At 31.6% G+C, this 23,594-nt stretch overlaps 2 protein-coding genes across 2 annotated transcripts; one reads left to right on the forward strand and one right to left on the reverse strand.

Annotated features, from left to right (window-relative positions):
- Positions 1–2,563: 2,563 nt before the first annotated feature.
- LOC123216875 (NAC domain-containing protein 83-like) lies at positions 2,564–4,151 on the reverse strand. Its single transcript, XM_044637508.1, has 3 exons — positions 3,855–4,151; positions 3,420–3,697; positions 2,564–3,046 (listed from the first exon to the last, which is right to left on the reverse strand). Exons 1-3 carry the CDS (start codon positions 4,036–4,038, stop codon positions 2,816–2,818), a joined length of 693 nt encoding a protein of 230 aa, XP_044493443.1. The 5' UTR covers positions 4,039–4,151; the 3' UTR covers positions 2,564–2,815.
- Positions 4,152–13,569: 9,418 nt separating this feature from the next.
- LOC123215739 lies at positions 13,570–20,982 on the forward strand. The gene is made up of 3 exons (XM_044635953.1): positions 13,570–13,796; positions 15,502–15,712; positions 15,911–20,982. The coding sequence occupies exons 1-3, from the start codon at positions 13,632–13,634 to the stop codon at positions 20,656–20,658; spliced, it is 5,124 nt and encodes a 1,707-aa protein (XP_044491888.1). The 5' UTR covers positions 13,570–13,631; the 3' UTR covers positions 20,659–20,982.
- Positions 20,983–23,594: the final 2,612 nt, after the last annotated feature.

Genomic DNA, 23,594 nt, shown 5'->3' on the forward strand with positions numbered 1-23,594 from the left:
GTAAATTAGAACACATGATGACCCGAACTCATATACGATCCAGTTATCAATCAATTTGGTTAATTTCTTGAAGTATACTTGCTCGCATAGTAGAAACAAAGCCATGATTTACATAGTTGACATAAAGTTGCTAAACTATCAGACCAAAAACAAAATGATTGAAAAAACTTATCTCTTCATAGATGTTCCTAGCTGCAGAATTTATGAATTAGATTCCGGTTTTGGATCAACAACTAAAACCATTCTTAGATATAGGATTGAGGAACTAAATTGAAATCAAAACTGGTCAGTTTTAAGAACTAAAATCAAAACCTTTAAGAACAGTTTTTTATCTGGCACCTATCTGATCGGTTCTGATTCATTTTCAGCTCCTCATTATGGAGATTCCAAGAGTTTCATATCTGAGTGTACATCCTTCTTGAAAAACAGACATCTTAAACCCAGCTTGTGCCTGGATTATCTGCATAATCATTCTCAATCTCCACAACTCATTGTGAGCGCAAACCCAACAATGTACTTATTGATGCCACAATAAATGGACCTTGGCGGTCAGACGATCCATTGGCTCTAGTGCTCTGGGTAAAGAAATCAATACTTAAAAAAACTTGGGAAACTTGGGTTGAAAACGGCAGAATTTAATAGAGACGACGTCGTTTGGTATTAGGCTGACAATACCGTGTCAACCGCGGTTCGCTAAATAACCAAAAACTTTCTAATTTGATTAAGCGATAACCCTTTGCTTTTTCGGTAAGTAATTAAGCGATAACTTAATAACTTATTGATTATATATTTGTGAGAGCCATTATTTTTCACCCAAATTTTATAAATTTTATAAATTTTTTAAGGATTTGGTTTTAAAAAGACGAAAAAGATAGATTTAGTATCCATTTATTATTATTATTATTATTATTTTATTTTGATAATATTAATTTGGTTATATTTATATTTATATCTATCAATCTTTTATGATAAAAATATATTAATTTTAATTAACAGATAGTAATATAAAAATATTTTAAAATAATTTTATTAAAAATATTTAATTAAAATAATCTCATATTTATGTTACATCCAGTCAACTTTGTTTGTATGCATATCACACATATTTTATAAACAATGTCACTTAAACCTTGCCTTCATTTGCTCCCACCATATCGTGACTTGTACATTGAATATATGTGCATTTTTATGTTTGATTTCACTAATAATTCATTATGACCCTATTCAATTACAAAACACAATTAATTCAATCTATTTTCACATTGAAACACTAGAACCAAAAAGTCTTCAATATCATATTCATAAAATCTCAAATTTTATTGTAAAACGAAGTATTTTCCACATTCCAAGCAATATAAGATGATGATGGACAATTTACTAATAACTTTTTCCCTTTTTTTTAAAAAGAAAAACTGATGGAATATGCGATAATTAACGATGAAAAGTGGGTGTGTGTGACAACTGTTGTCCGTCAGTAATCTTAATATGTTAGATATTTCCATATAACCCTTATTATATTAAATGATTTTAAATTATATTTTAATATATATAATTATATATTTATTTATATATTCAAAGTAGAAAGACGTAGCATTATTGTATTTTGAATATTTATTCAAATAGGTTATTGGGCTAACTCTTGGTTACCCTAAATTGATTTCATCACAATGCCTATTACCTTGGCATTAAATCATACCATTCTAATACCTCAAATGGATTTATATGTATGTTTTAAACTCTTCTTAACCAAATTTATACAATAATATTTATGTAAGGAAAAAGTACATGCTAATAATTAAAAGTTGCCTTAAGTGCATATTGATCAAAGGCCAAATGCCTTGTTCCCATCTAAGGATTGATAAAATTCCAAACTGAAATCTGTTAATTGTCAAAACCTCAAAATCTCACCTATGAGTAATTTTTGTTAAAACTTTCAATTAAATATAAATGTGAAATTATCATTTTAACAATAATATTATAAATATTATAAATATCTTCATCCCCCCTCAATTTCAAAAAGTGACTATTCCCCCCCCCCCCCCCCCCCCCCAACTCCTTTGGTGATGTCCTTTTACCTCTGTTTGACCAGTTGACCCTCTTTCACCATTATAATCATTCGGCTAACTAGCTCATCATCGAAATCGCACGAAGAGACGTCGTCTCTTCATCACGTGAAGAGAAGTCGTCTCTTTGTGCAATTTTGACAGTGAGTTGGCTGACCAAACGATTTCAATGGTAAGAGACAACTGATCGGCCGAACGGAGATAAAACAGTGGGAAAATGATGTCATTGAAGGAGTGATGACCGAATAAGGGAGAAAAAAACCTAGGCTTTGGTGGAAATAGTTATTTTTCAAAATTGAAAATATTTTAGTAGATGTGAATTTGTGAGTTTTCAAAATTTAAGGAGAAAGTATAATAAATTATATATTTTTTAATATTATTATTGAAATAACGATTTTAGAGTTTTAACGAAAAAATTGTTTATGAATAAGATTTTAGGTTTTTTGAAAGTTGGTGACTATCAGTTTGGAATTACATCAAACCTTGGGTGGGAGCGAGTCTTTTGCCTTGATCAAATTAAATTAGCATAACACTGGAAGCAGAAATAACAATATCTAAATGATTAATTACAGAGATTTAATTCAACCGTCTGATCATTCACATTAAAATTTCTTCGCATGTGTTCATTTCCTTTCCAATGGACGTAGGGGAGACAAGACATTAAAACCATTAAAGAGAAAAAGTTTTGTAACTCTTTATCAGTACAGCACACAAGGTTTAGAAAAACATTGCGGCTACTACTTCCTTCCCAATCATATGGTTGACCCATTCGAAGAGACCTCACTCATGCCTCCAGAGCTTGAAGACGACGATGCGGAAGAGATGGCAGGCCCTGAACTTCTCTTGTCTCTCATCATAAAGTCGTGGAGTTGAGGCTGACGAGCCACCATGCTGTTACGAGTTTGTACATTGCCGTCTTTCGTGCTTTTTTTCTTCATAAATACGCGACAAATGACCCAATTTTCCATTTGGTTTGAATAATTCTATAAACAAAGCCAAATCCTATGTCAGATTTTCATTTAAGTCTGCAGCAATGATTGACAAAATAATTTTACTTATCGAACAAGCTAAAATATGCTCCTTTTTTTTAAAAAAAAAAAAAAAGAATGGACATTAACCAAGTTGGCATTATTTTTATTCCTTTAAGCTAATTTTGTATTAACAAAGTTGGCATTATTTTTATTCCTTTAAGCTAATTTTGTATTTTAATTATTTCATGGTTCTGTCAAACCTAGGTATTAATTGAGCCATACACACATAAGCATGATATATCCTGATCTGTCAAGTTTTTTGCTTCATATTCGTGTTATTTTGGTGGCCTATGCATAATATTTTTTACTGGAAGCTTCTACTTGCCTGGGCTGAGGAGAAATTTGAAGGTGAAGTTCCTGCACTAACAAGGCGATATTCATGCATTATCCAGTCAGTTTTGGATTCGTTCGGAGATTTCCCTCTGTAGAATACCAGAGTTTTTTTCATTCCCATCATTTGATTATTCCTGCTCGAAGATACGATTTGTTTATCTACGCCTGTTGCTTTCCAATAACCAGAAGCAGTGGCTCGATTGATTCGGCTTCCATTTGGATACTTTGTTTCCTTGTTGCTGAAAAAGTACCTTTCCTGCTCCAAGTTACCTAACATATGCACATTACGTAATCACGGAGAAAGTACTCTAAAGTTAGCTGATTGAACTGCATTTTTATTTAATGATTCAAGAACTACAATGCATTTGCCACCGGAATTATGAAAAATGCAGATGATTGTCAATTTATAATTTTCGTTTACACTAACCTGGCAAATCCCAGGGATCGTACTTGTAGATATTAATCTCTGGAATGATTGGAGCGGGCAAGGAGCTGGAAAAAATCTTACATTTTAGATATTGGAAGAGAAGCTCTTCATCAGTTGGCTGGAAGCGGAAACCAGGAGGCAATCTGACGACGCCATTATCTCTAACAAAAGGAAATCTGTCCATGTTAACGTCAAGTTTACGTTATTTTTCTCGAAATTTTAAGCTCAGACTATTCTCTGTCAGCTTCAGCTAAGGCACACCAAGCAACATTAATGTTACGAATATTTATAGTGCATGAATGAGAGACAGAGACAGTGAGAAAGTTAAAGAAGTGATTTATAATGCTCACGTTGCCTTTACAGCAACACAGTCATTTCATTCGTTGAAGATGCATAAAAGAAAGCAATCTTTTAAGTTGGTACTTGAATTAAATTTAATTAGTCCGAAGAAATCTGCGCAGTGTGGGGGAAAAAGTGATTATTTTTTTTAAATAAATACCCAAATAAGATATAGTTTTTTTCCTATACATAAATTATTTTCCAATCACTACTTGACAGTGAAAAACAAGTATTGAATTGAGGAATTTGTGGCGCTGAATTTGCATATGCATGACAGATTTTCTGAGAAAAAGGAAGGCCAAAAGATTTGTTCGCCGTCAACTTTCAAATACTTAAAAGTCTCCCCTACATACCAACTTTGGTTAAAATTTTCAATTGAATATAAAGATAAAATATTTATTTTAAAAATAATATAAAAAATATAATTTATTATATTTTTTTCTTGATTTTAAAAACTAACAACTTTATCCATACTTAAAGTTTTTCAGTTTTGAAAAGTTATATTCTTTTTCCCAAACCAAGAGCTTTCTTTCTTCACCTCTTCAGTTACCTCCCCTTTCCACCATAAATCATCGTTGTCGACCTACTATGTTTTCCCCTTTCCACCTCTCCGATCACCTATCTAGATTCGATGAACACCATCCAAATTAAATCAAACATCGTCTAGATCTTAGTTCATGAAGACGTCATCCATATAGGTGATAAATGCCACCCAGATGTTGATATGTATGCATCCAAACGAGATGGTAGTGTTCGTCACTTATCTGGATGGTGTCTTCATGAACGAAGACATGTCTAGATTGGTGATAAACACCATCTTGGACTTCGTCAAGACATTATCCAAAACTCGTTCGTCCCCAATTGGAAACTTTGTCAAGGTTTAGGATAAAAAGGGAAAGTTGCCAGAGATGGCAATGGTATTTAGAGAGATAAAGAAGAAAAACCCTTAAATTTGAGAGAGAAAATGTGACTTCTTAAAATTGAAAAACTTTAAATAGAATTGAAGTTATTAATTTTTAAATTTTGGAGGGAATATAATCAATTATATTTTTTAATAATATTATTAAAATAATGATTTTACTCATATTTAACTAAAAATTTTAACAAAAATTAACTTATGGGTGAAACTTTGAGTTTTTAAAAATTAACAGGTAAAAGTTTGAAATTGCATTAAACGTTGGGTGGGAACAGTCTTTTGGCCAAAAAGGAAATACCAAAAAGTTAAAAAAGAAAGGTGGGCGTGGGTGCTACTTTGATTGCTAGAATCTTCCACCTTTTATTTATTATTAGTCTGTATGACTCATGGAAAACAGAGACTTACCTTAAAGAGTGCCAGCCGCAATAAAATATGAGCACGGATATGCCTATACAATTTTAAGTTTATAATTGAAGTATACAATTTTAACCCTATAATTGAATATAAAGATAACTAAATATTATACGAAGGAGTGTTATTTGATTTTTAATTTAAAATTATTTTATTATATAATAACATATTATAAATATACATAATTATATATTTGAAACTATATATACACAATTTTATTGAGAAAATGTTAGGTTCAAAATTTTGATTTACTATCTGTTTAAGTGCTTATAAACTATCTCCTCACATATGTTTTGATATCATTTACCACCAAATTAAGAAAGTTCTCGGAATATATAAAATGTTTAAGTTAAGAATAATCAATCACGAATTATTTTAATTTACAAATGTGATAGTTTTATATTTATATACTACAGGATGCCCACCTATAAATGAATTTATACATCACATTAAGGACACTCTCTCATGATATAATACAATTATATATGTATGGTTTAAATTAGTAGTTAACAATATTTAATGGTCACTTATCACAGGATTTCTTAGATAGTGAAATGACATCCATCAGAATTTTCTTTATCACAAGATTTCCTAAAATCTTGTCACTCTTTTGGTAAAGATTATAATTCTACTTATTAGATAATTCTTTTGCAGTTAAATCCTATCTTATTGACCGCCCCCATCGTGTTTTGGATGCTTGGATTGAGAAGATGAACTATTATTTCGAAGCATTTGACTACTTAATTGATTATAAATAACAAAGCAAACATGCAGGTGACTTACTGATTAAGCTTTCAAGGTTTTATATATTTTGTTAATTGCTTCGTTTTTCTTCCCTTTTTAATCTTTAGTGCTACTTGATTTAAAGCCTCTCTTTATTATAACGAAAAACTATTTAATGCTAAAGGGTGTCAGCCTTTAACTTTCCAAGCAGGATAGGTTGATAATTTTTCGAATGTAAGCAGATGAGATGACACAGAAACCCCGTAGGCGAAAGTTTATTTGCTTCTATTTTGTATAGGAAGATTTTGTTGGTTGATTTGAAAGAAATCAGATAAAGTCAGGGTAGATTGCCTCTTTAAACAAAGCAAAGTACCCAAAAGAGATAATATTGAATAGGTCAAAACCAGGCCATTTTCCAAGTTTGATCTTACCACTTTTCTTCATAGCGAAGATGTTGCTTTTTCTATCTTTCCATAATTGAAATTTTCTTCTACCAGCGACAGTAGGTATCTTCACATGTTTTTATTTTGTCTTTATACTTTAATTAATTAATATTTCTATATATGATGTCATATAAAGCTGTTTAATCTTCAGAGTAAAGAATTCAAGTAACAGAGACGAAGCTTTAATCTCAAGAAGTGCGGTTCTTCTTTTGAAAAGCATGCATGCAGCCAGTGTTTGTTTAAGTATAATTAATTAATTACTGCTCCAATATTTCGACTACTTTAGATTACACACCAGAAATGCATTATGCTGAGTCAGTCTCTTCATTAATAAATGGCTTTTGTAAAGTAATGTCAAAGGTTGCGGTTGATGGGAGATTTCTTTCCACTCTAGATTCTCAGCGGAAGACTTTTCTCAAAAGATTCAAAAAACAGAAAAAAACTTGCTTCATTCGTGGGGGTTTGACATTAACTTGCTTCATTCATTGATTTTTATCTCCTCTCAATCTCACTCTGATAGGTGTAGACGGTGATAGGTGAAGGTGAGTGATGGTTGATGGTCGTATGAATTTTGAAAATATAATTTGAATTATATGTAAATGTTAGTTTTAATAATTATTTGAATAAGAGTAAAATAGTTAAAATGTGGGTTTAGGTTTTTAATTATTTTAATTGAATGTAAAGGCATTTTAATTTAAAAATTTAATAAATAAGAATAAAAATATAACAAAATTATTATTATTATTTTAATAATTTTTTAAGTATAGAAGTGATAGCTAATTTTTCTTGTAAATTATTTGTCACATTAATTTAAAATCTTTTATTATTTAATGAATGAATAAAGTAATATAAATAATACAAAATAAATTATAGGGATAATTAGTGAATATAAGCCAACAAACTTTTTCACACCCAAAGTATAGTGAAATCTCAAAGTTTCATTTCAAAAACTAAAATTTTTACCCATGAACCAAATTATATTAAAAATTTCAGTTAGAATTAGAGATAAAATCGTTATTTAACCAAAAATTAAAAAAACTAAACTTTCATCACATTCCCCCCCTTAATTTTAAAATCTCACATTCCCTCCCTAGGCCAAATTTTTTTTCAAAATTTGAAAAATAATAATTTTTTTTCTCTAAAGTTTTCTCTCCTTTTTCCTGACAATCGATTTCTTCTCAATCGTTGATAGGACTTCCCTCCTTTTTCTTCGTCGGCACTCTTCCTTCTTCGTGTGAGACACAAATGACAGTCTCCGTCTTAGACAAAGAAGGAGGAGCGTCGACAGAGAAGAAAGGAAGGTTGATTGACAACCTGGAAGAAATCGATCATCGAAGAGATGGAGAGAAAACCCTAGGGAAATAATTGTCACTTTTGAAACTTTGGATGGGGTAAATTTAGATTTTTAAATTAAGAGGGAGAAATGTGATAGAATTTTAACTTTTTTTTATTAAATGACGATTTTACTTTTAACTTTAACTGAGAATTTTAATAGAATTTGGGTCATAAGTGAATGTTTGAATTTTTAAAAGGCCAAAGGACTATTTCCCACCCAAAGTATCCTCTTATTTCATGTTTCTACCCCTTAATTATGAAAATCCCAAATACCCACCCATGGGGGTTAAGTTTGTTAGTTTCAAAAGTAAAATCGTTCTTTCATTTATAATATTAAAAATAAATTAAAATTTAATCTTCTTTCCACCCAAGTTTGTTAATTTTTAGGGTCCTAAAAACTAAAAATTTACACCTAGGTTAAGTTTTAAAAAATAACATTTTCACTTAAGGTTTAGTTTTCAATTCCCGATGCTATCGCCAATGACGAAGATTCTCCGATGCATTACAATGTTCTGTCGATCTCTCTCCCCTTCTCTGGAACGTCGACCAATTACAAAACTTTTCATCTATCTAGCTTCATTCGATGCTGATTAACAGTCTAGAGGAGGGGAGGGAGATCGTTGAAGCATGGTGATGCATTGGAGAATCTTCATCATTGGCGATAGCATCGGATTTAGCGTAGAAAATTGGAAACTAAACCCTAAGGGTAGAAATGCCATTTTTAAACTTGACCTATGGAAGAAACGATTAGTTTTTAGGGTTTGAGGGGAAAAAAATAAAATTTTAAGGAATTAGAGTTCTATTAATAGTAACTGCTTCCCCCCATTGTCTTTGAAAATCTCATTTATCCACCCATAAATGGTTAAAATTAACGGAACTCTAATTCTTTAAAATTTTATCTTTTTTTTCTGCCTTAACCCCTAAAAACTAACCTTCTTTTCCTAGGCGAAGTTTTAAAAAATAACATTCCCCCCCCCTAAGGTTTAGCTTTCAATCTCTGGTGTTAAATTCGACTCAATCGCCAATGACAAAGCTTTCCAGAGGTATCACCATGCTCCAAAGATCTCTCTTTTCTCCTCTGGAACGTCGATCGATCGAGATCTGACTTGAAAAGTAGAAGAGCTTCGTCCTTTTTAGGGAGCTTCCAAGAGTTCCATAATATCCTCTTTCTTTCTTGGCCAAAACAAAATTTTTGTTAGTCGCTTATATGTGTGAAGAAATCCCAAGTGGCCACCAGTGGGTGTGGCATGGAATTCATGGAGAAACTATTGAATCCACAGAGATCCTTTTGGATTGGAATGACCAAACAACCTTTGTAAATTTGTTCCTTCTACTATATGGATTTACTCAACGCTAATTCTGAAATGGTCTTGCTAAAATTTGCTATTAATCGATTTTGTTGTCGCCAAATGGATGTATCACACTTCATCAAAAATGGCAATGAGAGGTCTGAAAGAGCCAAAACAAGACCGGTTGTGACAACCTTCTTCAAGTCTTCAAAAGCTGCCTATGCTCCTACATTCCACCCAAATAAATTCTATTTAGGTAAATTTGTTAAAGGACAAGCCTTTTCACCATACCCTTGAATGAATTTGTAGTAGTAACCTATCAACCCTAAAAATCCATGAACAATTCTCATAATAGTTGGAAATGGTTGGTTACACCACGATCTTGATCAAATGATTTAACTTAGGTCCATTACCACTTTTACATATGATGTAATATGATATAGATATTATATCCTTGGAGTTCACCATGAAATTTCATGGTGTTGAGTCATGTAATTCCCATGATAGAGTGAAGATGAAGCTCTATAGTGTGACATTTTCCTATCTCCTTGGTAAATGATGTAAGTTTTGGTTGTCTATCATTTCCCCAAACATTGATTCCAACTACTCAAATAATAATAAAATTTAGTTCCTTACAAAATAAAAATCCAAACCCACTTTTAAAATGGTGGTGCCGAAAAATAGAGCTAACACAAAGTAAAAACTTTAGCTAACCCTCTGCTTTGTCTTTTGCTCTTAAAATCTAAGATTCATTATACTAATAATTATGGAAAAGGGCCTGACTGCCCAAAGCATAACCATAATTTTTTGTAAAACAATTAAGGTGGAATCACCATTTCCCACCCAAGGTTTGTTGAAATATACTTGTCCACCTTTGAGGTAAAATTTCTATTTTTCCACCAATCATACGTATATATTAGTAAAAATTGTTATCATTAGCTATGAAATTGACAAAAAGATAAAAAAAATACCCTAAAAATTGTCTTTTAATTTAAAGTTTATGTAAATAATAAAATTATATATCAAACCTCTTTTACAAATAAAATCTTTAAAATCTCTCAATGCTAAAATCTTTTCCTTCTTCCTCACTAACTTATCTCATTCAATTACTTGTTCAAGTAATCAAGGTCAATCCAACAAGAAAAAATATACCAAACAAAAGATATTAAAAGTGATGAAGCAAAACATATCTTTTAGAAAAACTTGTAGAAGAGTGGTATCTATTTTTTACAGAAATATCGAAACATCTATTCTCAGTAGAGAAGAGTAAGACCAAAAACAAGACTAAAAGAGATATTTTTAAGTTTGAATGAACATGTAAGGGATTGGAAGAAATTTTAGACGAAAGATAGTACTAAACCAAAGCTACATTAAAAATCATCCAACGGGATGAAATTTGAGAGATGAGGAAATCAAATAATTTTTAACGAGAGTGAAATTCATCTATGTTACCTAAGAAAGCCAAGAGTTTAATTTTTATTTTTAATTAAAATTTAAAATTTTATTCTTTCAATGTTTAATAAATTACTTTCTTGGCAGAAAACAGATGAAAAAGCTAAATTTTTAAACTTTTAAAAAGTTTGAAAAATCCTTTGACAATCCTTATGTGGGAAATAGTGATTTTGGCCAATAATTATTTCTTTTTACAGTATATATACATATGTTTCCTTCTTGTTTAAAGTTTTTTTTTTTTTTTTTAAAAATCATAGACAATATATTTGCTTCATCCAATCTTATGTATGCTTCGTGCTCAGTGTTAAGGATGTATATGATTCAATTTAGTACGGTTTAAAAGCTTTTTCAAACTAAATTAAAAAATTAATTTAAAAAAATACGATTTAATTTAGTTTAGATTATAATTTAAACTTTTAAAATTATTTATTTTTAATTATATATATTATTTAATAAAATTAATTAAAATTTTTTAAAACATAATATAAATACATAAAATAAATATGAAATATAAATAAAAAAGTGATAAATAAATATAAAAATAAATAATACATCTAATTATTTATTAAAAAATTCAGTAAAATATAATTATATATATGTATTTTAAAAAATATAATTTTTTATTTGATTTAATTTAAAAATATACTAAATCATAATTTAAACTAAAAAAAACATTTAAAATTTTTTTAATTTAAATCAAATTAAATCATAATTTGTAGACTATCCAATTCAATTTTTACAATTTAAACTAAATTATAAATGGGATTGCAGTTTGACGATAAGCGTCTCCGTTCACATCAAACTGTTTTGATTATTTATTTGAATCGGACTATTTTATTAATTAGTGCCTTTGATGTGAAAGATTAAAAAACAAAAAAAGACTGTACTGTTGTGAAATAGTTTTCCACGTGTAAAAATTATCAACCCATGAAGAAAGGAAGACTTACAAATGACCTTAAAAAATGTGTTATGTGAAAACATTAAATGAAATGAAAGGCTCTGATAATTCACTAGTTGTAGGCTGTGAGTAGGGATAGCAACGGGGAGAGGCGGGGAGGGGAACTCAATTCCTGTTCTCGTCTCTGTAGAGGATATCAATCCTTGTCTTTGCTACGGAGATGAAAATAATTCTCCGTCCTCTCCCCGTAAAGAAAAAATACCCTTCCCATCCCCGCGGAGAAAAATCCCCTCTCTATATTTACAAATTTTTTTTTTTATCTTTTAAACACAATATAAATATATTAAATAATATAATTAAATAAAATTAAAATTAGCCTACTATTTCAAATATCACAAATATAATATATTAACTACTTTAATATATACAACAAAAACTTAAATAAATTTGAAAAAATATAAATAATTTAAAACTATAAAAAATATATTAGTATTTTAAATAAATATATTAATATAAATTGATGGAGATGGGGGCGGGAAGGAGTTGTATCCCCGTCTTCATCCCTGTCCCCTCCCTCGTTTCTATCGGAGAATTCCCTCTCCATTAGGGTCGGGGAGGGTCGAGACCCCTAAGGTCGGGTCTAAATTGCCAGCCCTAACTGTGAGTCACTTTTCATTGGTTATGGTATGGGGCCATTGGAGCAGAGGGAAAGGAATATAAATACAACCCCCACCCCACAGTCTTGTGTGTGAATTGGTAATATGATGGCTTTGAGGGCATTTTGTTTTGTTTCTTCTTGATCAAGAAACTTCACATTTTTTCATCTCTCTTTTGTCTTTCTTTTCTTTTCAATAATTTACAACAATGACATATATATTCCAACAAATTAACTAGAAATATAATGAAATGAAATGCTTAATATATATATTTGATTTGGGAGGATAGATTGAAAATTAGGAATATAGTAAACATTTGAAAATTTATTTAAATAGTGTAAGTAAATATAAAATTAACATGTAGAAGAGGATATTGTCATTTAATACATAATTAAAAAAAATACCTTCAAATAAAATAATCAACATTTTGAAATTTGTATATTTTTTATATCAAATTTTTAATAAATTATTAGATTAATGAATGAATTTAATAAATTGTAGAAATATTAAAGTGAAACAAGAAATTAATTTGATAAATTTACTTTAATTATATTGATTAAATTTCATTTTTTATATAAAGGATAATTGTATTGTATATACGCAATTAAAAATAAATTTAAATATATATTAATTTATAGAGATGTTTTTGTTACTAAATCAATAATTTATTTTAAAAATTAATAATAAAAACAAATGATGAGTAGGTATTTATATTTATAGTTAAAGAAACCTTGAGTGGAAAATAATCTTTTGTCATTATAAATAATATAAATTCAAATGAAATTTTTTTTTGGTTATATCTTTATTGAGTAGACTTTAACATAATAATGGAGTGAGACTAAGAGAAAAATCAAGAAGTAATAAATTTATTAGTTTTCTCATTTGATAATAGAAATATGATAAATTTTTAATTTTTTTATATATTTTTATTAAATAATAATTTTATTTTTAATAATAATAATAATAAATTTTTAAAATTTTTAATAATTAATAAATAAAAAATAAGAATTATATCTAACAATGAAAAACAGTTATTTGGTCTGATACTAGTGAAATCTTTGGCACCTCCTCGAAATTCCACACAAAATTTGTAAATTGAAGGCAGAAAGCCAAAAACTTAGTTGAGTTGAATCCACGTTTAAAGTTGACGATTCCGTACCACGACTTTCCCTCTTTCATTGGGTTTGCCTTTAACTATCACATCCTTCTCCAGCAAGTTTTCCTTCCTTAAATATTCCACGGTCCCTCCCTCCTTCACTTCGCTCACCATCTATCAAACTCTCTCTCAACTTCACTTATTTTCATTGTTTCAAAAATGTTGACGCCGAAAGAACACATTGAGGAGATTCGAAGAAATAATTTCTGGATCGGACGTGAGGAGCAAAACAGAGTTGTTTTTAAGATGTTACAAAAAACGGTTAAACTCCTCTCTGCTGAACTCTACGCCAAGGATGTGCATTTTCTTATGGAGCTCATCCAGGTTTCACTTACACTACTCTTTTTTTCGAAATATAAATATATATTCTTTTTAGTAAGTTATAATAAAATATATATATATATATATATATATTCAATTATAGTTTGGAAATAGATTTTACAGTTGTCTTCATTTTTGTTTGGCAAATTTTAATTCTATATACACTCGATTTTTTTTATCAATTTAACTTAAAAATCGGAGTTTTTAATTGTTATCATTATTGTGTATTTCTAATAATAATTTCATCATCATTTTGGTTCACTTCTTCTATTTTTAAATGTTAAAATTATACAACTTACCAACTATAATTATTTCGCGGCTTTTTTTTTAATTATTGGTAAAGCGAAAAGGAAATTTTAAGTAGAGCTGATGATTTTTAGTACGATTCGTTAAATTGATATGATATGAAATGATATAAAAAATATTAAGTTAGGGTTAAGTTTTTTTTACACAAAATTTATTTTGAATCAACTTGATATGATACAAAATTAAATTAGATAATATTAAGGTTCATATGAAAGTAATCTGATACAATCCAGACTAACTTGAATATTTTGGAGAGTTGTTATTTTAATAAAATTTATTAGAAATAAATTATAAAAATATTAAAAGATAATATCAATAGTAATTAAAATCTTTATAAAGTTTATATAGTTGTATCTTTATATAATTATAATTATTATAATTATTATTATTTTTATTTAAATATTTATATTTTATTAGTAAGGAGTAAGAATTTGATTTAGTTTGTTAGATTATAAAATTCTTTTAAAGTTTTTATTTTTATAATTGTATATTGTATCTTTATAGAAAGAATTTAAAATATTTAATTATATATAATTGTATTTTTGTATAAGTATAATTACTCATATTATTTTTACTTTTATTTAAATATTTTATTTTATTATTAAGTAATAAGAATTTGATTTAGTTATTCAGAGTATTGACGTGTTTTAAAACTTTTAGTATTTAAATTCTTAGACTATTTGTTAATAAGAAAAAATGTTATATTATGTGTTTTATTAATAGTATGTTAAGGTAATTTATTGAAGAAATTAAAACAATAAAAACACTTTAGAAAGTAAAAATAATAGATAATTTTAGGCCAATTTAAGTCGAGTCAGATTAATTCGAATATTAAAGGATTGAGTTAAGATTAAAAAAATTTGATACAATTTTAATTTAAATCATATTAGAGTTAAAAGTCTCTAACACGAAATATAAACTAATACGATATAAATACGATCCTTTGACATGAATTACCATGTCTAATTTTAAGGGACTTGAATTGGAGATATAATTAATATTTCAATCTATTTTGATATATTCGTAAAGTGATATTTGATTTATTCTTGTTATAACATTTGACGTGATTAATTGAGTTGAGTGATCAAGTCTCTCATATTTACCTAAAGAAATTGTAAAAAATTCTTTTTAGTTATTATTATTTTTTTTAACCGAACACCTTAAGTCAACTCCTCTCTAAGCTTATCTTGGGTCACGACATGATTGAACTTTTGTACAAAACTTACAAAAAGGAAAATATTGATGGTTGAGTTTCGTTAACGATTGAATTGAGAGAGAGGGTAACATTAATTTAGTGATAAAGTCAGTTAAATTATGTTATTCCTTATATTTCATTGTTTGTGAATGTTATGGTGATGACTGATGAATTTAATACATAAGTGATGTTGCTTTTGGTTGACAGAATGCTGAAGACAACGAGTATCCTGAGGGTGTGGATCCATCATTTGAGTTTGTTTTAACCTCTCGTGATATTACTGGCACAGGAGCTACAGCTACGTTGCTGGTATTTAATAATGAGAAGGGGTTTTCTGCTGAGAACATGGAGTCCATTTGCAGTGCTGGTCTCTCCACAAAAGAAGGCAAAAGAAAACGTGGCCAAATTGGGGAGAAAGGTATTATACCATTCACACATTACTCATTCCATATTTCGCATTTTGTATCATATTATTTGAGAAACACAAAAAAATAAATAAATAAATCTTCACCAGTAGTCCTGTTTCTTCTTTAGTTCTACGAAACAATTTAATGATTTTACAATATCCAATGCATTATATATAAATCTTATATTTTTCTGGTAACCTGCATTGCAGGAATCGGTTTCAAGAGTGTATTTCTGATCACTGCTAGGCCTTACATATTCAGCAGTGGCTATCAGATACGATTCAGTGAAGAGCCCTGCCCACACTGCGGCATTGCGTACATGGTTCCTGAATGGGTTGAGGAGAAGCCAACTCTTTCTGACATCAAGCACATATATGGCTCGGCTTCCACACTCCCGAACACTGTAATAATCCTACCCCTGAAGCCTGACAAAGTCCAGCCTGTCAAGGAACAGCTTTCGAGTGTTCATCCAGAAATTCTGTTGTTCCTTACCAAAATCAGGCAACTATCTATAAAGGAACATAATGAGGATCCCAAGCCCAGTAATGTTAGTGCCATTGCTATCACCAGTGAGACTAACTTTATGACAAGGAAGACTATTGATGCTGAGTCCTTTACACTCCATCTGTCTGCAACTGGGAACCAATTTGAAAAAGATTGCGGCTACTATATGTGGAGGCAGAGATTTCCTGTAAAGGAGGAAAACAGAGTGGAAAGGAGGATGGACGTAGAAGAGTGGGTGATCACTTTGGCTTTTCCTTTTGGGAGCCGTCTCGAGAGAGGGGCAACCTCTCCTGGAGTTTACGCTTTTCTTCCAACCGAGATGATTACAAACTTTCCCTTCATAATTCAAGCAGATTTCCTTCTTGCTTCATCCAGGGAATCAATATTATTTGGTAACAAATGGAATGAAGGAATTCTTGACTGTGTGCCATCTGCTTTTGTCAAAGCATTAGAATCATTGGTCAAAACAGAAGGTGCTCCAGTATCAAATTTACCTCGGATGTTCAATTTCTTGCCGGTTAAAAGCTCTTCCTATCAACAGCTGAATGCTGTAAGAGAATCAATTAAAGCAAAGCTGGTAGAAGAAAATATTGTTCCGAGTGAATCAAACTTGGAGCAGAAATACTTCTACAAACCCCGTGAAGTGGGAAGGTTGATGCCTGCTTTCTGGAATATTTTGGACAAGGCAAGGAGCCAAGGCGTGAGCTTGAATAATCTCTCTTCCCATGGAATATATATTCTGAGTTCTGCATTCGACAAGGTTGAGTATAATGAGGTACTGAATTTCTTGGGTGTGGGATCAGTAAACAATGAATGGTATGCAAAGTGTATCCAGGGTTCGAATCTGGTATTGGGAGTGTCAGAGGATGTTTATTTGGAGCTCCTCATTTTCGTAGCCAATAATTGGTCACCCAATTTCATCTCAACCAACATGAGAAATGTATCCTTGATCAAATATGTTGACCTCAATGGGAATGTGGCTCTGTGCAGTATTGGAAGCCCAACGGGTTATGGCAGTACGAGAGTAGTCTGTCTTTCAGAGCATCTATCTTGGTTGATTAATTGGAACAAGGAATTCAGATTCGTTGCCAATCGATTTTTTATGCCACAGAATACTTATGATGCTATTCAATCATGTTATCAGAAGGAAAATCTGTTGACATGGCTGAGAAACTGCGTGAAGGTTGATACTGTGAGTGTGTATAATTATGCAGCCGCTCTTATTAATTATCTCAATAATGACCGCAAGCTTGTTGTTGCCTTCGCTCACTTCTTATATCACTCATACTTAAAGCGTTATATATCAGAAGAGTGCGTTCGAAATTTGTGTAAGAGTATGCCACTCGTTGATAACTACGGTAATGTGAAGACAACAAGAAATGGGGTCCTTGTTCCTGCTAACGGAAGCAACTGGGTGAATCTGTTTGTTTCAAACCCATGGACACAACAAGGCTATATTGAGTTGGGGGTAGATTACTTGCGTCCATGCTGCTATGCTGAGCAAAGTACAAATGGAAAACAATTCTTACAGTTCCTGAAGTCTTGTGTTGGAGATTCTGATATCCCCGATATATCTCCTCCCGATGCTGGGATTCCAGCTCTGTACTCCCCACTCACCAAGGAAAACGCATTCTTACTCTTGGATTGGGTTAAAAACCTGAAAAATAAGGGAACTCCTATACCACAGAGGCTGTTGACATGCATGAAGGAAGGTAGCTGGCTGAGAGTCACGATGAATGGTTCTCCTGGGTATAAACCGCCGTCGGAGTCATTTTTTATCAAATCATCATTGGGAACCCTTTTGCAGAACGGATCTGTGCTCGTTGACATTCCTGTGATCGACCAGAGTTTTTATGGTGAAAGTATACACAATTACAAAGTGGAACTTAGGGCTATTGGAGTTATGTTAGAATATTCAGAAGCGTGTCAATTTATTGGGAAACGTCTCATGTCGCAGACTGCTTCCTCCAATGTTACTAGAAGCAGCGCCTTGTCAATACTGAATTTTGTTAAATTTCTGGGGGAAAATTACCTTTCACCGGATAGTTTCATTAGCAGTATCAGTGGAGGAAGTTGGCTAAAAACTTGCTGTGGTTACATGTCCCCATATAGATCTGTTTTATTTGATCAGGAGTGGAAAGCAGCAGCAGAAATCAGCAACATTCCTTTCATTGATCAAGCTTACTATGGTAAGGAAATCCTTGATTTCAAAAAGGAGCTCCAGCAGCTCGGTGTTGTACTTGGCTTCAATCAACATTATGCGCTTGTCATTCAGCACTTAAAATCGCCATTGTACCTGACTGCTCTCACTGATGAGGCTGTGCTTTTGGTTCTGAAATGCATACGTAACTCAGATTTCTATGTTCATAACCGAATTGTTCAACCACTTCAAAGTGCAAAATGCTTGAAGACAACTGCTGGTTACAAGTCTCCAGGTGAATGTTTTCTGTTAGATCCTAAATGGGGTTCTCTTCTACAGGTTTTCAACGATATCCCAATACTTGATCTGAAATTCCATGAAAGCAGCATGTACTCTTGGGTAAATGAGTTGAGGCGATTAGGAGTCGTGGTGGATTTTCAGATAGCCATGAAAGAATTTTTCAGAATTTTTCAGCAGAAGGCCCGTTCATCGTCCATTTCAGAAAACAATGTGCTAACCTTTCTCTCGTGTTACAGAAAGTTAAGGGCGATGTCTCTGGTTTTTCCTCCTGAGATTATGATGTGCATCTGTGGTGAAAAATGGCTGCGGACTAAGTATTGCTTTGGTGATCCAGTTAGATCTCCACGACAATGCATTCTTTTTGGTCCCGAATGGGTGTTCATATCTCCTGTAGCCGCGCTTCCTTTCATAGATGACCGCGAAAGTTGTTATGGCAAAGCCATTTATGAATACAGAGAAGAGCTAAAGAGTATGGGAGTCATTGTGCGACTTCAAGATGGTGTGGAGTTTGTTGTTAATGGACTGTTAAATTTTGTGAATCCCAGCAGCCTCACTCCTGCAAATGTTCTTGCATTGCTTAAATGCATCCGGCTGTCAGAAGAGAAGAAATATTCTTTGCCCGATTCCTTTTACAAAAAAGTTTCTAACAAATGGCTGAAGACTTATGATGCAGCTGATTATTATAGCCCAGACCAATGCTGCTTGTTCGATTCCAAGTGGGAATTGTGTTTGAACCGGAGAGATGGACCCTTCATTGATGAAGAGTTTTATGGCTCTGAAATCAAATCTTACCGTGAAGAGCTTAGGGCAATAGGAGTAACCGTTGATGTTGAGGGTGCATGTTCGCTGCTTGCCGACAACCTGGATTCTCACTCTGACTTTGCCACTATTGTTCGAATATATAATTTCTTAGGAGGAATGAAGTGGGAAGTTAATGGTGAAGCTGCAAAAAGGATATGGATCCCTGATGGAAGTAAGAATGGACACTGGGTCAACCCTGAGAAGTGTGCTTTACATGATAAAGACGGTCTGTTCAGTTCTCAGCTGAATGTATTAGATAAACACTATGAACGTAACTTGCTGAGCTTCTTCACTAGTGCTTTCAGTGTTAAATCCAATCCTTCGGTTGATGATTATTGCAAGCTTTGGATGGGTTGGGAAGGCTCGCGACAGCAACTTTCGAAGGATGAGTGTTGTGCATTTTGGCGTTGTGTCGTCGGTTGGAGTCCGGGGAAACATAAACTTCTCGCTGACAGCTTGCTGAAGGTGCCAGTAGATTCAGGCTCAGATGGGATTTTGTTGCTCAACAAGCGAGATGCTTTTATTCCTGACGACCTTCAACTTAAGGACTCATTCGAAAAATCCTCTCGCTCATTGTTTGTCTGGTGCCCTCAGTCCAGCTCACATTCTTTACCTCGGACCAAGTTGCTTGAAGTCTATAGGAATCTTGGGGTTCGCACAATCTCTGAATCTGTACAGAGGGAAGAGTTATCCGTCGAAGATGGTGTGGAACTCAAGCAGGTGAATCCAAGTGATGTGTCAATTTGCAGAGAGCTGATTAAACTCATTTTAGGCTTCCTCGCTGATCTTAAACTTGAAGTTGAAAAGAGGCATGAAACTGTGAAGTGCCTCCTCAATCTCACTGCTCTGGAGACTCCAGAACCAATCACTGCGAAGTATAGCTTATCAATGTCGACAGGTGAAATTGTGGATGTCACAGAATGCCAAATGATTCTATGGGATAAAGACAGTTCAAGGTTTTATACTCAGGAGATGGATAGGTCTAGGGGACCCAAATTTCTCATAGAATATGCAACCCGCTTCTCACAAGTCATATCCGAGGGTTTGTTATGGGATAGAGAAGAACATATAAGTGCACTCTCTGAACTGATCAAGTGTGCTTTTTTGGTGGAATTTGATGAAGAAGCTGTTGGATTTCTTATGAAATCAAAGAATTTGCAGATCTTCGTGGAGGATGAGAAGTTTTTGGTTGGTGAATTCCCTTCTGATTAGGTACGCCAAAAATATAATGACCTGTATCTTTGGAATTCACCCACATGACTTCTTGTCTTTTTTCTCCTCCAGTTTGTTGCGTTAAATTTTTGTTGCATGGGTGTGTTTCTTTTTTTAGGTATATGATATCTTGTGTTCTCATTGCTGCTGGATGTGCAAGAGGAGGGTATAGCTGCCATATTACCTATCTGTATAATTTATATCTTATCGTGTGTTTGTTCTGGTCCTCTGTTTCTAATTATATTTCCAAACTATGTAAGATTGGGTTGATAACTTAATATCTGTTGTAATTATCTTAATCTTAATTTAGTGTTTTGTTATGAATTTCTTTCGCTGGTTCTGATTGTCATGTTTTCCGATAATAATCTGGGTCATAACCAAGGTAAAAGGTGTCAATTTAAGAAATAATGTTTATTTTAGTAGTTTTTTCTTTTTAAATAATTATTGCTTTGACAGCAGAGTCAATTAGATTTAGTAAATTAGAACACATGATGACCCCGAACTCATATATGTAAAACCATGATTTAGATAGTTGACATAAAGTTGCTAAACTATCAGACCAAAAACAAAATGATTGAAAAAACTTATCTCTTCATATATGTTCCTAGCTGCAGAATTTATGAATTAGATTCCCGTTTTGGATCAAGAACTAAAACCATTCTTAGGATTTAGGATTGAAGAACTAAAATTGAAATCAAAACTAGTCGGTTTTGAGAACTAAAATCAAAACCTTTACGAACAGGTTTTTATCTGGCCACCTATCAAATTGGTTCCGATTCAATTTCAGCTTCTCATTATGGAGATTCCAAGCGATTCATATCTGGGTGCACAACCTTCAGGAAAATCAGACATCTTAAACCCAGCTTGTGCCTGCCTGGATTATCTGCATAATCATTCTCAATCTCCAAAACTCATTGTGAGCTCAAACCCAACAATGTACTTATTGATGACACGATAAATGGACCTTGTCGGTCAGACGATCCATTGGCTCTACTGCTCTGGGTAAACAAATCAATACTTAAAAATTCTCTGGGGAAGTTGGGTTGAAAACGGCAGAACTTAATAGAGACGAAGTCGTTTGGTCTTAGGCTGACAATTATGCCAATTTCGCGGGAGTGATGTGTAAAATGGAGGGACCCAATTGCTGATGATGTCAACCGCGGTTCGCTAAATAACCAAAAACTTTTTAATTTGACTAAGCGATAACCCTTTGTTTTTTTGGTAAGTAATTAAACGATAACTTAATAACTTATTGATTACATATTTGTGAGAGCCATTATTTTTCACCCAAATTTTATAAATTTGTTAAATTTTTTAAGGATTTGGTTTTAAAGAGACGAAAAAGTCTTTAAGGTATCCCTAGATTTAGTATCCATTTATTATTATTATTATTTTATTTATTTTGATAATATTAATTTTGTTATACTTATATTTATATCTATTAATTTTTTATGATAAAAATATATTAATTTTAATTAATAAATAATAATATAAAAATATTTTAAAATAATTTTATTAAAAATATTTAATTAAAATAATCACATATTTATATTACATACAGTCAACTTTGTTTGTATGTATATCATACATATTTTATAAACAATGTCACTTAAACCGTGCCTTCATTTGCTCACACTATAGGTGATTTGTACATTGAATATAAATCATCAATAGTAGAAAATTGAGTTTACATGTGTATTTTTATGTCTGATTTCACTAATAATTCATTATGACCCTATTCAATCACTAAACACATTCATACAAATCAATAAAATCACAATTGATTTTATCTATTTTCACATTGAAACACTAGAACCAAAAGGTCTTCAATATCATATTCATAAAATGTCAAATTTTATTGCAAAACGAAGTATTTTCCACATTCCAAGCAATATAAGATGATGATGATGGACAATTTACTAATAACTTTTTCCCTTTTTTTGTAAGAAAAATTGATGGAATATGCGATAACTAACGATGATAAGTGCGTATGTGTGACAACTGCTCTCCGTCAGAAATCTTGATATTGTTAGTTATTTCCATATAATCCTTATTATATTAGTTAATTTGTTTACATCCTTTCATATTGGTTATTTAATTAATTGGCCCATTACATGCGTTTGTGATAATTAGGTTAAGTAAATTCTTTAAAGATTTAGGATAAGGGCCTGTAGTAATTGAAAGGTCAAATGACTATTTCCCACCCAAGGTTTGATGAAAACCAAATTTTTTATTCGCTAATTATCAAAAACTTAAATATTTATTTATCTGTTAAATTTTATTATTATTATTAGAAATAAAATCATTATTTAACAAAAACACTTAAAAAAATTAAAAATTTATCACATTTTTATCCCCCTAAGTTTAACAACCAACAAATTCCCCTACCCAAAGTGTGAAAAACTCAAAAACTTACAATTTTCTCTTAGAGTTTTTCCAACACACTACGAATTGCCGAAGATGATGACGTTCTCCTTCCTTCCTAGCTTCTTTCTTAGTTGTATCCCATTTTCGACTGTTACTGACCTAGAAAACCGATCAACGAAGATCATTCTTCGTCTCTAGATGCACATGAAATGTCTTTGTCTGGAGACGAATGATTAATCTTTGTTAACTGGTTTTTTTAGCTGATGATGGTTGAAAATAGAACGCGACTGAAAGAGAAGCTAGAAAGGGGGGAGAATGCCACCGTTGCAATCTCCAGCTATCAATAGTAGTGACTGAAAAAACCCTAAGAAAAAATATTGATTTTTCAAACCTTTAGTGATATGAAATTTATTAGATTTTTAAACTTAGAATAGAAAATATTATAATTTTTTAGGTTTTTTAAATATTTTAGTTAATGATAATTTTATCTCAAATAGTAACAATGAAATTTAATAAATGAATAGGTATTTCAGTTTTCGATAATTAATAAATGTAACACTTGTCTATAA

This window comes from Mangifera indica, chromosome 5 (assembly GCF_011075055.1).
Source record: "Mangifera indica cultivar Alphonso chromosome 5, CATAS_Mindica_2.1, whole genome shotgun sequence".
In the NCBI taxonomy this organism is placed as follows: Eukaryota; Viridiplantae; Streptophyta; class Magnoliopsida; order Sapindales; family Anacardiaceae; genus Mangifera; species Mangifera indica.

What these genes read in the sequence shown, in the direction of transcription:
- LOC123216875 (XM_044637508.1), bottom strand. Translation starts at nt 4,038, where the DNA reads ATGGACAGATTTCCTTTTGTTAGAGATAATGGCGTCGTCAGATTGCCT. An exon ending in CGATCCCTGGGATTTGCCAG is followed by an intron (nt 3,698 to 3,854) that starts GTTAGTGTAAAC and finishes TGCATATGTTAG; the next exon opens with GTAACTTGGAGCAGGAAAGG. An exon ending in CAAATTTCTCCTCAGCCCAG is followed by an intron (nt 3,047 to 3,419) that starts GCAAGTAGAAGC and finishes CTTTGTTTATAG; the next exon opens with AATTATTCAAACCAAATGGA.
- LOC123215739 (XM_044635953.1), top strand. Translation starts at nt 13,632, where the DNA reads ATGTTGACGCCGAAAGAACACATTGAGGAGATTCGAAGAAATAATTTC. An exon ending in TTCTTATGGAGCTCATCCAG is followed by an intron (nt 13,797 to 15,501) that starts GTTTCACTTACA and finishes TTTGGTTGACAG; the next exon opens with AATGCTGAAGACAACGAGTA. An exon ending in TGGCCAAATTGGGGAGAAAG is followed by an intron (nt 15,713 to 15,910) that starts GTATTATACCAT and finishes CCTGCATTGCAG; the next exon opens with GAATCGGTTTCAAGAGTGTA.